The sequence below is a fragment of the Papilio machaon genome, chromosome 23 (genome assembly GCF_912999745.1).
Source record: "Papilio machaon chromosome 23, ilPapMach1.1, whole genome shotgun sequence".
Taxonomy (NCBI): Eukaryota; Metazoa; Arthropoda; class Insecta; order Lepidoptera; family Papilionidae; genus Papilio; species Papilio machaon.
Genome location: NC_060008.1, coordinates 3,119,015 through 3,134,315, shown reverse-complemented (window position 1 = coordinate 3,134,315; position 15,301 = coordinate 3,119,015). Strand labels below are relative to the sequence as shown.

The 15,301-nt window shown below is 34.2% G+C and overlaps 1 protein-coding gene across 1 annotated transcript in view; it reads left to right on the top strand.

The window, feature by feature from the left end:
- LOC106708968 overlaps positions 1 to 9,185 on the top strand; it is a 61,194-nt gene extending 52,009 nt beyond the window's left edge. Inside the window, exons 3-9 of the mRNA XM_014500588.2 lie at positions 4,803 to 4,883; positions 5,161 to 6,082; positions 6,165 to 6,324; positions 6,690 to 6,828; positions 7,089 to 7,193; positions 7,426 to 7,492; positions 9,043 to 9,185. Of these exons, the coding sequence (XP_014356074.2) occupies positions 5,209 to 6,082; positions 6,165 to 6,324; positions 6,690 to 6,828; positions 7,089 to 7,193; positions 7,426 to 7,492; positions 9,043 to 9,185 (1,488 nt within the window). The 5' untranslated portion in view covers positions 4,803 to 4,883; positions 5,161 to 5,208. The remainder of the gene's footprint in view (positions 1 to 4,802; positions 4,884 to 5,160; positions 6,083 to 6,164; positions 6,325 to 6,689; positions 6,829 to 7,088; positions 7,194 to 7,425; positions 7,493 to 9,042) is intronic.
- Positions 9,186 to 15,301: the final 6,116 nt, after the last annotated feature.

Genomic DNA, 15,301 nt, shown 5'->3' with positions numbered 1-15,301 from the left:
CAAATCTAAACAATTTCGTAGGTGAAATGTAGAATTTATTTCTGCATCTGTACTTAAATTCTTTATTAGGTCCTGTATTATTGATGGTACTTTGTTTTTTAATTCGCAGATGTATTTTTTTTAATATTTTAAGGCGTATGAACCAAACATGGTTGACAGAATTGAAAACAAATGGCTAACACCGAACCTTATTGTAGGGCATCGTTCATTATCCACAACACGTATGAACCTCAAGTAAATCCATCAATGCGTTAACAGTCACCATAAATGTAAAACTGGCCTTTTTCGCGGCAGCCTTGCGCGGAACAATATCCAATAATAACAATAAAACAGTCACAATTACATGCGCAAGCGCATTATTAATATTGATCGGATACCAACATGGCGGATCCAAGATGGCCGCCTCACGAAGGACGACGGAAGTGGCTTAACTGGCGATGTTGGTTATTGAAAAATTTTCATAAAATTATAACTAACCTTGATAATTTACTTCTGCAATTTTAAGTACGTATTTATTACCTCTGCAATTCTATCTTTTAAGTTCAGTAGGTACTTAAACAAGATTACAGTCGATTTAGTTATTACCTCTATATTTTTACATGCCTAATTTATGATTTGACTCTAAGTTAGCGTTTAAAAACGTAGATGTGATATATTCGATTCGGAATTAAGTAAAATCTTGCAACGAATCTCCATTACATGTACGACTTAGATTTAGTTTTGTTTCAATTGTACTATCGTATATAATTACCATTGATTAAGTAAAAGGAACTGAGATATCCATCTCTTGATGTTGGTGTTTGTGCGTGTTAACCGAAGGTTTCTGAGGCAAAAATCTTTGTATAAAATATATCGTCATCCCTCTCATTGACTTTGACAAAATAGAGATAACGATATGTTTTAAAAGGAAATTTTGGTCTCAGAACCCCATGGCTAGAATGGATGGAATAGATAACATCTTATACAACTTTACTGTTGTAAATAGTAACTAATAATTGTACAGTAAGATTACCCTAATTAACTATAGCTACATTTTTTGTCTGAAAATTGTTGCTGAGGAAAATTTAATAGATCACCAAAAAACCTACTTAACCTAAGTTACCTTTACTGCTAAACTTTAAAGTTTATATTCGTCAGTGTTCTTAGCGAATAAAGCCTTTAGTACAGTATCACATAACGCGATACATGTAAAAGCTTAGCAATATCAGAACGCTACAAATCTTGCTATTAAATATTTTCCTGGAATAAACCGAATTCATGCCAAGATTATATACAATTGGGTTCGCTTTCGTGTCAGTGTGTTTTCTAAGGATAAGGATAGACAGATCAATTATTTATTGAACTATAGTCCTCTAATGAAAGTCGTCTTGCTTAACGCGCCTTCTTTACGTAAGTTTTGTCGTAACTTTTCGTGACAAATTATCGCAATGAATACAAGATTCGTATCACAATGTCTTTGAGCTTTCAACTGTAATGTGTAAGCTCTAACAAAGGAGTAACTCAAAATCGAAGCAATTGCTAAATCTTTTTATATCCGTTTTAGAAGTAAACTTTCGCAAAGGTGTTGCCTAATTAGAATGGATTGAATTTTTCTGTGGGATGATTGAAGTTATACTTGTATTGAAATATTATGTCAATTCTTTATGAAAGAAAAACATACATAATTCACAGCTAGAAATGCGTTATCTAATATTTATATTCTAATTAAATGCTTGATATTTTATTATAATTGTTGATTATTTTCTATTTTCAAAAGATTTCACATGATTAAATTTTAAAAATAAGTTACTCTGTAACCGAATGATTTAAGTACATGACCCTTTTTACGTGAATAAAAAAGCAAAATTATTCTTTTAACATGACAAGTATTGTAATTTCAAAATTATTTTTATTAATAAACTTAGAAAGTTCAATTCAATTCGCTCTGTACGTCGCTGTTACACACTAGTGTGGGTGTAGCTTTAACGAGTTAATTACATCGAGACTGACCTTTGCCTTTTGTACGGTAAAAAGTATTTCTAATACTTCATTAACAGTTTAATCATGAAACAATACGTTCTCTATTACAATTTTGTTGTATCAAACAACAATAGCATGTTTTCATTGAGCCACATTCTTTAGTTTATCAACCAAGGCTAGTATTAGGTTGTTTTGTCGTTCTGAAATTGTCTTTACATTTCATAGTTTATGATCTAAATAAATGTTTGTAAATAGAAGCTGTGCTTATGGTTAGATACAATGATATATCGATTATCGCTCTCGTTAGTAGAATCGACAAAAAATGTCAAAATTCGTGACATAACGAAAGTTATTGTCACTTCCAAACATTTTGACTTTCGATTAGAGACTTCGCTTATCGATTATTACTTTGTCTTGCACCCTAGGTATTGAAATCTTGTCTCTGAAACGTCTGGACATATTTTGAGGAGATTTTATAGGAAATTACATTATGTTAAAATTCAACGCTGACGAAGTGACAAGCATCAGCTAATTTAAAATAAATAATTGGATAGTTAGTTGTATGCACATAACTAATTTAAAGTCAATTTTAATTGATCTTATTTTATACATACTTTTGATTAAATTATTAGTTTTTTAATTGTATAACTTCATATCAAAATTGTTCGCGTGAGATATGTCACGTTTTAACAAACATGTTACTGGACCTTCAAAATACTTGTACACCAAAAAAAAAACAAAGTATTGTTTCTAAGAAAACACGACCACGTCACCATATTTGACATTTAGTTGTAGATATCGACAATCGAATGCTATGACATCTATCGACATTTTTATCGACATTTCGATCTAACATACGAGACTACACTATTATAATAATTTTACTTGTAACCTTGTTTATTTTTACTAATTAAATACATAACTATATTCAGTAAAAAAAAAATCATTAAAAAAAGAAACATTAAATGTGTGCTATTTAAATAATCTTTATAAGTAAAACCATGTAGTATATTTTTAAGGGAATTAATTTGGTACAGTCTTATTCATAAACGGTAGTTACAGCATTCTAATGCAGATGTTTCGTAAGTACAGTCACGAACAGCTATCGGCCACTTACAAGAAGTGTTACAATAAACTTTGTACAACTACCTACACATAACGATATTAAAACTTCGACGAAATTAGAGATCCACATTTTAAAAAACCTTTCGCCTTCCTACAAAATAAAAGAAAATTCAATTCTGTCAATAAGAGTTAATTTAAAAACCTTCAGTTGCTGGATGATTACTACATAAGATCATTCATCGCATCATTATAATTAACTATGAAATTCTGAGAGATACTATGATTCAATGCTGATATGTAAGCCTTAAATTCTGCCCGACAGTTTATGCTATGACTCAACATCAGAATTAAAAGAAAGATTTGTCGATGCGTACTAAGCGTGACAAACATTACTTTCTATGCAATATAAATAAAAATAGTCTATTTTGTATTCACATTATAAAGTTACGGAACCCTTTTTTATTGCATTTGAATCGTGCTTGACTCTATTTTAAAAATTATTCAACTCGCTCCAAATCATTCAAGCGTAATGTCAAAATATAATTCATAACCGGATACAGACTATATTATAATTAACTTAGCATTTAATAACAGAGTATAAAAGTCACACGAATAAAGAATTAAATAGTACAAGAATAACAAAATATAGAAATGAAATAATCGAAACACTTGTACATATAGTCATCTCTGTATTTATTTTTGAAAAAAAAGAGTTAACTACATATATGTATTGTTTTTTACGTGTAATATTCGAAGAAATCTTTGTTGCTCGTAATATTAAAATTGGATTATCTCAATTAATTAAATAATACAGTTATCGTTAATGGTAATAGCGGATGTTCAACTGGTTTTGTAAATTGTTCTTTTGTGTTATTAAATTTTAATCTATATCTTTACAGTTGTTTGAACTGTTAAGGATAAAAAGTTTAAATATTTTAACATTATAAATGTATAAATACTAGAAATTATTAAATTCATAATCGAAATGAAAATAAAGAATATTTTGCGATATCTTTTTAATGAATGTCTGATAGTGTTTTTATCTTTTAAAATTTTTGATAAATGCAATTAATTAAAAAAAAATAGTAGTTTTAAATAACATAAAATGTCGTTCTGATAAATCTTTGATATTAATTTTATTGGCTTGTTATAAAAGTTTATTAATTATTTATATTACAAAACCAAAAAATGTCAATTCCATGACATTTTCGATTCAAGATACCGAACGAGGAGAGCCGAAGGCCACATCATTGTGTTAGATTTTAATAAGTAATTGTACACCAAAAACACGTTACCAATTTCAACATGAGTACACGTTATTTTTTTATCAACCACGACTTGTTCTAAGCGTTCTCGTATTCTTGAAAATAGAACTTATAATACGTTGTTGATAAAAATTTATTTCATACAGAGTTGATCGATGCGTGTTACACGTTGAAGTGGGTTTTTTTTTCTCCGAACCGTATTTTTAAATTATACTATATTGCGTCAATTCGTCTAGAAAAACGAAGTAATTTTTTTTGTCGACAAACGCTTTACGCTAAATTCGCATGTTTGTTAACCTTTTTTTTACAGCACCAAATGCCATGACCGCGATGTTTTAGTCGATTTCATTATAAAAGTAATCTCGACATAATGATACATTATTACAGCGAACGTTATAGGAATTGGACTAGATATGTTATTTACGTGAATAAATTAAAGTTTCGTTACGTAATTTTAGATTAAAAGCTTCGATTATAAATCATTTAAGACGATGTTTTTTTTTTTCGTTTCAGATGGTGTATATGGCTGATTCAGAAGACTGATAACTATTATATCGAAGCCATTTAGAATGTACTCATGAGGAGAATCCTAAGGTAAGCACATTCGACGTTATTAAATATTGCAGCGTGCGACCATCGATACGAATTCATTATTTTCAAACAACAGAGAGAAAATTTAAAAACGAATTCAAAAACATTCCACAGTATTCAGCTAATCTCATTGTCAACAAAAGACTATTGTTAAATCTCGATACATTGTTTCAATTTAAATTGAACGAAAATGAATCACTGTTATGATTGGACGCTAAAATGTGTTGAATTAAGTTTGATTGTTTGTATAAAACTAAAGTTGGACGTATTGTTTTCGCAGGACGGGCTCGTTTCAGGTTGTGGTCCTCGAAAGAGTCCAAATACTGCAATGACTACTGCGATGGCAGCCCACCAGGAATCTATACACGAGAGACTCCAGCCGGCGTCAGAGGAACCCCTGTATTTGCATCATGGAACCGCGTCATGGGCCACGGAGGCGTCGGACAACCACGAAGATCATAGTACCGACATGTCTCCATACTATAACATGCCGAAAAGAAACAAACGGAAGAACTTCAAGCCCAGGTGTGCTCCTAACGCTACGACGTTCTCTGATGATTCCAACGGAGGACACTGCGACGTAGAGAGTCCTGTCAATGGAAATGATAGAACTTCACCGGACCAACTGGTCGAAGATGAAACTGACGATGGAACCTTTGCAAAAATTGGAGTTAAAAACTTCAATCTTCTAAAAGGAGGAGCGGTCGATCTCAGTAGAAGATTAAGTACTGATTCAAATGAAAACATAGATTCGAATTATCAAAATAGTTTAGTCGATGATAAGAAAGTTGATTCTTTCCAACGTTCTTATATACATAGTTTACAAATAAATCAAGAAGCTGAAAGAGAAAGGACCGTCTTAAATTTTAGCAATTTACAGAACAAAACCTTTTGTGCCAAAAATCCTTTTGCTATATCACAGTTAATAAAAACTAACTCACCTCCGAGGAGAAGGGAATCCGATTCTGACGAGGACAATAAAGATCATGATATTAACGCCAATGAGAGATTAGGAGAAGGTCAAGAAGCAAATGAAGTGGCGGAACCACAACATAATGGTGATATAAATAATACAACAAATAGGATCTTAAGAGACTATGCTATAAATACAATGAAGGAATTTTTAGGAATATATGGTTTGTCTTCTAATGAAGTAGCCGATGCTATAAACGGACAAATACGAAACTTGGAAGCACTTCAAGGTAAAGATTCCACAATTAAGAACATTATCTAATGCAGCTAAAAAGTTAGATGTATACTGAAAAAATGATTCCTTGTTTTTAGGTAAACCTATGACTCAGTTGCCGATGAGCTTGAAACGTAGACACGATTCAGGCGATGGCATTGATAGGAGCTTGAGAAGGTCGTCGTCTGCGACTGAAGACGAAGGCTCCACGAACATAACACCACCTAAAACCCCAGACAATGATATAGAAGCTCAAAGGTATTTATCAACAACAGCGTTTATTTGATAAATTTGAGAGAATATTAAATAATATAATGGTTCATTACTCATAACGAAAACAGTTTTAAATAAACTTTATTGTGTAACATAAATTGTAACTTTTTTTATTCATACATTCAACGATGTACCGATAAAACATTTTTAATTGGTACTAGACTTAATGCAGCTTTCCGTGATGTTAAGTTGTTATTATAATAACTAAGTCATTTGGCGTAGATAGTTACAAATGACCGTTAAAATAGTGTCTTATTTATGTGCTTGCCTTAAATTCCTACGAGTACAACGTCTTCTTATTGATGTTAATTTATTAGAAACTAATCATTTTTTTTATTTTTCATCGACAGACAAAGAGCATTACAGATAATCAACCAACAATCAATGAGGTTGTTTGGTAGATCTCAAAGTCAAGAGGAAGATGGCAGCGGTTCGGATGACGGAGACCAGACTCTTGATCTGAGCGTTTCGAGAGATGCGGATGGCCAGGTAATTAATGAAGTTGTGAAGTCATTTATAAAACGGTGCCTTTATTTAAATATTAATTTTTATAAAATATTATTAAGGATTTGAACTCCAAACACATTGATAAAATTCAGTGAAAAAGTACCTTTTGATTAAATTTCATTTTTCTTGGCTAATAAGTTTTGCTGGTCCTGTGTGCTTGCAGATAAGGGTTACATGCCTTATTTTAATGACAGATATTTTTTTTAAATGTGTTGATTATATGAGTTGTTTTTTTAATACAGGAACAATCCACAACTTCAAGTACTGGCAACAGCGTCTCCGAATTCGAACAACAAAACCTTCTCATGAGAAAGAATTTAGAAGATTTAGCCAATTTACAAATGCAGGTACGGTTTTCATATCATGTAAAGCTTCAAGCTGAAAATTTTGTTTTCATGTCCAATTATTTTTATTTTTTTTTTTACAAAGGCGGTTATTAGAAACTAGCTGTCCCCGCGACTCCTTCCGCGCGGAATTAAAAAATATACTTTTTAACAAACATTCATCCATCTTTTGCATTTATAAATAAATAAAATAATATTAATTAATTTAAATTCTAATATATATTAACATTTTTAGGGATTCTTTCAAAAGCAATCAATGATGGACGCAGACGATTCACAAGAAAGAAAATTACAAGCAAGTGGTGAGTTTTATTACATCTTACGTAAACGTAGTTAACCCTTTTATTCAAAACTAGCTTTTACCTGCGACTCCGTCCGCGCGGAATAAAAAATAGAAAACTGGGTAATAATTATCCTATGCCCGTTTCCTGGTTCTAAGCTACCTGCCCACCAATTTTCAGTCAAATCGATTCAGCCGTTCTTGAGTTATAAATAGTGTAACTAACACGACTTTCTTTTACATATATAGATATAAGATATAGACAAAAGAGTTAACTACGTTTTTGTGTCTTTCGACTGTTGAACCGGTAACATCTTAGTTAGCTAAAACTAACAGAGTAAGGTTTTAGCAAATGTGCAAATCTGCATATCTGGAACATTTCAGTGTGTTTGCTAAATGCGACATTTGTCAGCGTCGGCCTAATTAGGTGCACTTAGTATGTTGCAGATGGCCGCGCCTTGAAACTGTTATGCACGTAACAGTCTTAGAATTCAATAAGTGTCAGTGTTAATTTGTTCGTCCTTTGTCACGTGTTTATAGCAATGTATCCTTTTTGCTAACTACCTATATCCCGGATTCGCTAGTTGATCATACGTCTAATTTTTTTTTACAATTTTCCAAACTTGCATAAAACCTTAATTTTATATCTAAAATTTTCATTGACATGATGGAATTGTGATTTTTTGGTGTCCTCTTTAAATACGAAATATCCTCATTTTTCCTTATTTGTCAATTTCTCTGTATTTTTTATTGCACTAAAAATATATTATATTTTAGTTACGCGTTATCAAAGATCACTTTACTTTAAAGAGAAATAAAACACTTTATTTGATAAGATTCGTTTAAAAGTAAAAAAGTACAAAAACAAGTCATACAAATTCCTTCTTTACACAGCACATAATAATGAACTGTTAGAATTAATTAGACGAACAATTACAAACAATCATTTGAATAACGACCGCATCGTTCACAGAGTAAAAAATGTTTCTCCAAAAATACGTGCATTTTTTACACGTATCCGTGAAAAGTGACACGCAACTAATTTATTCTGTGATCGCCTATTTAGGATGTTTCTTAATTATCGATTCTTCACAAATATTTAATCTGTTGTACGTTGAACTGTCATTGAGACAGTTGGAAAGTGTTGTGAGATATTTGACATAAGCCATTGAGCGTAATGTCGCTATAAAACACACTTTTGTTTGTTCTTAATTAATGATGTGGAAATTTCGATGTCTGCTTCGTTCTGGCAATAAAACGTTTGAATTTAATATCGATAAATTTTAATCTATTATAAGTGTTCACTAAAATAATATTGTACCGTTGGTTGGTTGGTGTAATTCGTCGTTTAAATCGTTTTATATTTAAGGTTATATTTAGCGTTAAAAGAAATTATAATAACTTATTATATTTATTCCAAATTCTGTAGATTATTTATAGGAGACCTGTTCAGTTAATCTCAAGAACTAAATGCATTCTCTATCCATAAAACTAAACTTGAAAGCCAAGAAGAAGAAAAAAATAGACTTAACAATAAATAGCATTAATAAATTACCTTATAATTTATAACAGAGTCGGGCGCGATCATCAAATTCCGTGGAGATCTTGTTAACGCGCGTAACTTCCTGAGCGGGCCCCCGGCTGTAATTGTAAAAACCTCGGCAGCTCTAATCCACTTCAATAGAGGCAAATTTACTCAATTGAGCTCCGACTAGCGCTGGGAGAGGGCCTTGTTGCAACGCTTTATAATACAATTCAAACTTTATGCCGGCTCGTAATTCCGCAAGAGACTACGTACAACACGATTTTATCCCTCATATGTAAATGGATGCAAACACAAGGTCCACGTGTGCTTTTCTCCACTCGAAGCAGCGTAGACGACATGCGCTAGTTAACCATGAGCCAAAATAACGTTTGCATCTAAGAGTACATCCATGATACTCGTGTAGGTAGCGAAACGTGCGTAATTTAATCTCATATTCACATGATTGTATTTACTAATTTAAGTGTTTTGGAGTTATTACACAAAAAAAATTTGCGTTTAATTCAATATAAGTTGTGGTTCGTGTTCCGGTATAACTGCCAATACTTTTTATTCATGCGTTTGAACAGTGCGATGGTGAAGCCACCATTATATTTCGAAATGTCTTCATCTCTCCTACTGCTTGCTAAATTCTCGCTGTTACTCGTTAAGTTGTATAATTACTATCGTAAAAACATTGTCACGATATTCACACTATGTAACTATTTCACACCGTTAAAGTAGAGTCGAGTTTATTTAAATTGATCGTTATTTTAACTAATGCAATGAGAAGTTTTAGTATTTCCGTCAATCACATCTAGTTCCGCGGCCGAGTACTAAATTGGTTCGTAGAATTCCGCGCCCGGGACGGGGGACGGACGGGGGACGGACTGGGGATCAGCGGGGATAAATAGGCAAATAGCGTTTCCCATTTACTGTATAATAGAGCAGCTTCAGTGTGTCCGTCCGGTGCGCGGCGATTTGTTCTTGATTGTCGTGCGAGCTAGTGTTGCGACACGGCGTATCGCCCGCGCTTTACTATCTCATAACAAATAAATATATCACACGTACTTGTTGTACGATTTCGTTACAGAAATCTAAATTCAGGGGCTGTTTTAGTAACTATTAAAAATGTCTCGGAGCTTGGCAGTTAATATAGGTTATTATCTAAATAAAATTGAGTTAAACTTTATCCCTATTTTTTATTATCTTCATAAAGTACACATATTTTTAGCTCTTAATTTTTAATAACTTGCAAACAATTAAATAAAGTATAATTTGTACATAATTAATGAAGCAAATCAACAAGTAAAGCACTGTACCTGCCGGTGAGCGTTTTCCTTAATTTTTCTCCAGTATTTTTTCATATTTCACTATAAACTACATTCTTAACTAGTGACAAGCACTTATTCAAAATGGATGCCATTCAAGAATCACTAACCAATCTCCAACAAATGTTTACTCAGCGCATGGATATTTATCAAGGTGAGCTGGCAGCTGCAAGTGCTGTGCCTGCAGCTACCATCACAAGTCTGTCAGCAGAGTTCACAACTTTCCGCACTTTCATTATGTCCGCACTAAAGTCACTTCAAGAACAAGTGGCACTCCTCTCCTCTCAAGCAGATAATCTGGAGTCACAGAGTCGACGCAAAATCTTGTTACTCCATGGGGTGCCCGAGACCACATCGGAAGATACTGTCTCAGTAGTGGTTCATACTATTGCGACTAAAATGAAGCTGGAGAATTTTTCTGCTGCTGACATTAAGCAATGCCACAGAATGGGCCAGTTAACTTCGGACCGGCCTCGTACAATATTGTTCAAGATAGCTAACCATGAGCGCAGAACGTCCATATGGAAGATGAAATCTGCGCTCAAGGGCACGGGTATAACCCTGTCGGAGTTTCTGACCAAACACCGACATGACACCTTCATGGCAGCTAGGCAGAAGTTTGGCATTTCCAAGTGTTGGACGAACAATGGATCAGTGTTCGTAATCATTGATGGCATGCGTCACCGCATCAACACCATGAGTGAATTTGAAAAACTCAACAAGGCATCCACTTCTAAGTCTGGCGAGACAGTCAATAAGGCGCCAGCATCAACTAGGGAGTCCCGTGCAGCATCGAAGAGTAAGAGGGCTGCGGGCACAGGTGCCTCCGGCAAGAAGTAGATGATTGTGGCTGTACTGTGTTCGTCGATATAGCGCGATTACTATCCTCAGTATTGAGGTTTTTAATTAAATATTTATCATATAGTGAGTACTATTTACGAATACCTTCTTTAATAATGTTTGTTTACAAATTTATTCGCCACTTTGACGTATCTATTTCAAAGTGTTTGACATGACATTGACAGCTTAAGATGCCGATGTCATCTACGCCAATGTTCTACACAGAGTAAAGAACACAGATCAACATATATTGTAAACACACGGTATGTTTTTTTCTTCTGTTCCTTTTTAATTCACACGTATTATTATTAGTATTATTTTTTTGTTTTAGTTATAACTGTAGTGTAAATCTATTGTTTCAAGTAGCGTAGTGTTTAATATTGTTCCTGTTCATCATGGTTGCTTTTATCATCGTTGCCATTTTTTTGTTGTATCACTGTAGTATCAACACAATATTTTAAGTAGTGTAGTATTGGAAATTTCATTTGGTCTCCATCGCTTGCTTTTGCTTTCGATGCCATTTCATTGCTGTTTCCGAATACTCTTACTTTCTGGCTTGTTAATTAATGTATTACTTTGACACGCATCTAATCACCGGTAGGTGAAATAACTAGAACTCTAAATTGTACAGCTTTTGTATATTTTCCTACTTTTTGCTTGTTTTGTTTTGCTTTGTTACTGTAATATTTTTTTATTTATTTTTTTTTGTCTTAATTTTTGTTAATTCTCTACCAGCGTTACATCCGACTAACAGAGAGTAGTCCCCTCAAGAGCATATTAAGAGAAGTTGAAGCAGATCGTTTTGAAGTGTATTTTTATTTTTTTATTTTTTAGCCATTGTTCCTATTTTATTTTATTTTTTCTTAATATATACTCTTATTTTGTTTATTAGGATAGGCCCTTAATTTTGTTATTTATAATAGCCGCCTTGCTGTTTTTTTTTAGTCTACAAAACTGTTTAAACTTAAAGAATGAGTAATAGTGATGAAGATTTATTAAGTTCCGTTGATTTGATTAACTCCGACTCCAGTACTTCGGACGATAAATTATTTTCTTTAGGCGAGAATCTCAATAATACGTTTAAGTTATTCCCAAGACACTTTAACGTCTGCCACATCAATGCACAAAGTATTCCATCACACATTGCAGACCTTCACGAATCATTTGAATCGTCCCACATTGATGCCATTCTTGTCTCTGAAAGCTGGCTCAAGCCGTCTATCCCGTCAACTTCGGTTTCTATCCCCGGCTTTACTCTGGTGAGGAACGACCGGACAAATAAAAGAGGTGGTGGAGTAGCAATTTATATTAAAAGTAAATATCCATATAAAATAATCCTGCAGTCAGCTTCCGCCTACCATGCAAATGCTGAATACCTTTTTCTCGAGATCGACTCCGATGTTAAACTTATATTAGGTGTTATCTACTGCCCACCTAATGTCGATTATTTCTCAGAGTTAGAAAACATTTTTGAATCCCTCATGGGAACTTATACGCACTTTTTGGTTATGGGGGATTTTAATACATGCCTTCTCAACGAGAATATTCGTTCTTCAAAACTAAAAGATATAATTGAATCAGCTAATTTGGATATTTTAAAACTAACTGCCACGCACCACTCTAGTGCCACAGACACTCTTCTCGACCTTCTTTTAACCTCGCATACCGATTTAGTTGCACATTACGGCCAGTTTTCTGCACCTGCTTTTTCACATCACGACCTCATCTTTTGCTCATTTAAATTAAAATCTCCTAAACATAAACCCTTAGTCTTAGAGAAACGCAACTTTGCTCGGTTGAATATCGATCTGTTGCACTGTGATGCCCAAAAAATTGATTGGAGCGCGGTCGAAGCGGCTGCCTCTGTCGATGACAAAGTCGGAGAATTTAACAAATTAATCATTCAACTTTATGATAAACATGCGCCAGTTCATACTGTCAAATTGAAGCACCCACCGTCACCATGGTTTAATGAAACCATACGTAACGTGATGAAGAAAAGAGATCGGGCTTTCCGCATATTCAAACGCGAAAGGAACGAACTGAACTGGTCTTCATATAAAGTTATCCGTAATCTTTGCAATAAGCTTATTCGTAACGCTAAACGTCGATACATTAACCAGCAGATTGAAACTTCATCTCCCGCTGCTTTGTGGAAATTTTTGAGGTCTCTCGGAGTAGGTCAGCAATTGCCTACGGATAGTAAAATTAATATTGATTGCAATACCTTAAATTCCCACTTCACTAACATTTCTAAAATTTCCCCATCAATGAAATCCGACACCCTCAATGAAATTAAATCTATACAAACCCCTTCTATTTCGACTCCTTTCTATTTTGCGCCAGCTAGTGAAGACTGTATCAGAAAAGTATTTAACTCCCTAAAAACCAAAGCTGTGGGATGCGACGACATTGGACGGGTCATGTTGATGCACATTATTGACCAAGTACTACCTATTATCACACATATTGTAAATTTCTCCCTCACGTCTAGTACCTTTCCAGCACTATGGCGTAAAGCCCATGTGATACCACTCCCTAAAAAACCTAACCCCATTCTACCTAGCGAGTACAGACCTATATCAATTCTGCCCTTTCTTTCCAAAATCATAGAATCAGTTGCCCTCACTCAAATCAATGACTTCCTCACTAATGCCAAAGTGTTAAATCCCTTCCAGTCCGGTTTCCGCAAAGGTCACAGTACTACAACAGCTTTATTAAAAATTACTGAGGATATTCGTTCCAACATGGAACTTAAAATGATAACAGTGCTTGTCCTTGTTGATTTCAGTAACGCCTTCAATGCTGTCGACCACGATCTCCTTCTAGCTCTTTTAAGCCAGCTGTATTTCTCTCCCTTCTCCATTGACTGGTTCAGTTCATATCTGCGTGGTCGCAGTCAAGCTGTTCGATGTGGTCAGACTATATCCGACTGGCTTGAAGTGGACACGGGCGTCCCCCAGGGCGGATTACTGTCCCCTCTCCTTTTTTCTCTCTTTATAAATCTGCTTTCCCCTCATCTCAAAAGTAATTACCACATGTATGCTGATGACCTGCAATTATATAGTGCTGCATCAGTCAATGACCTAAATTCTGCTATACTATCACTGAATAATGATCTTTCTCGTCTCCAAAAGTGGTCTGAAGCATACGGCATCGTAATTAACCCACACAAATGCCAAGCAATCATTATAGGTAGTTCCCGCCAGTTAACTAAAATCATTACTGATGACATCCCGTCCCTTTCACTCAACGGTTGTGTCATCCCGTTTACGAGCACAGTCAAGGATCTGGGTGTCATTATTGACTCCGAGCTGCGATGGTCAGCCCATGTCAAAGAAATTTGTCGCAAATTCTATGCATCTCTCCATTCTATCATCCGATTTAAACACTTCCTCCCCGTCAAAACAAAGCTTACTTTAGTAAATTCCCTTCTTCTTCCCATTATTGATTATGCCGACGTTTGTTTTATTGATCTAAATACCGACTTACTGAATAAGCTGGATAGACTACTTAATAACTGCATACGATACATTTATGGTCTTCGCAAGTTCGATCATGTGTCGGATTTCCGATCAAAACTAAAATGGCTGCCCATCAGAGAACGTAGGAACGTTCGTATTCTCTGCACTCTTTACTCAGTATTAAATGATACAAATTACCCCACTTATTTAAAAGACTTCTTCAAATTTCTGTGTGAAAATCACGAGCTTTCTCTTCGGTCCTCTGATAATCTCTCACTATCCGCGCCTATTCATCACTCGTCCTTCTTGGATAAATCCTTCTCTGTGACAGCTGTTAGACTGTGGAACGATCTTTCACCTGACATTAAAAGAGCCTCCTCCAAAATTATTTTCAAGCGTCTGATTCGGCATCATTATGTTATGAGACTCCATTCATAAGTAGCCTTCTCGCCGTTATCGCTTATTATTGTACTTATTAATCTAGAGTTTTTATTTATCTTATTCTTTTTCTTCTACATGTACAATGTTTTATCAATATTATATACAATATTTTATTTATACTTATTTATTTCTAATATATTACTGTATTACATAATATTGTATTAGTAAAATTGTATCTTCAATTCATATCTGCCCTGCACATAATTATACTTTCCTCTCATATACCGGATGAC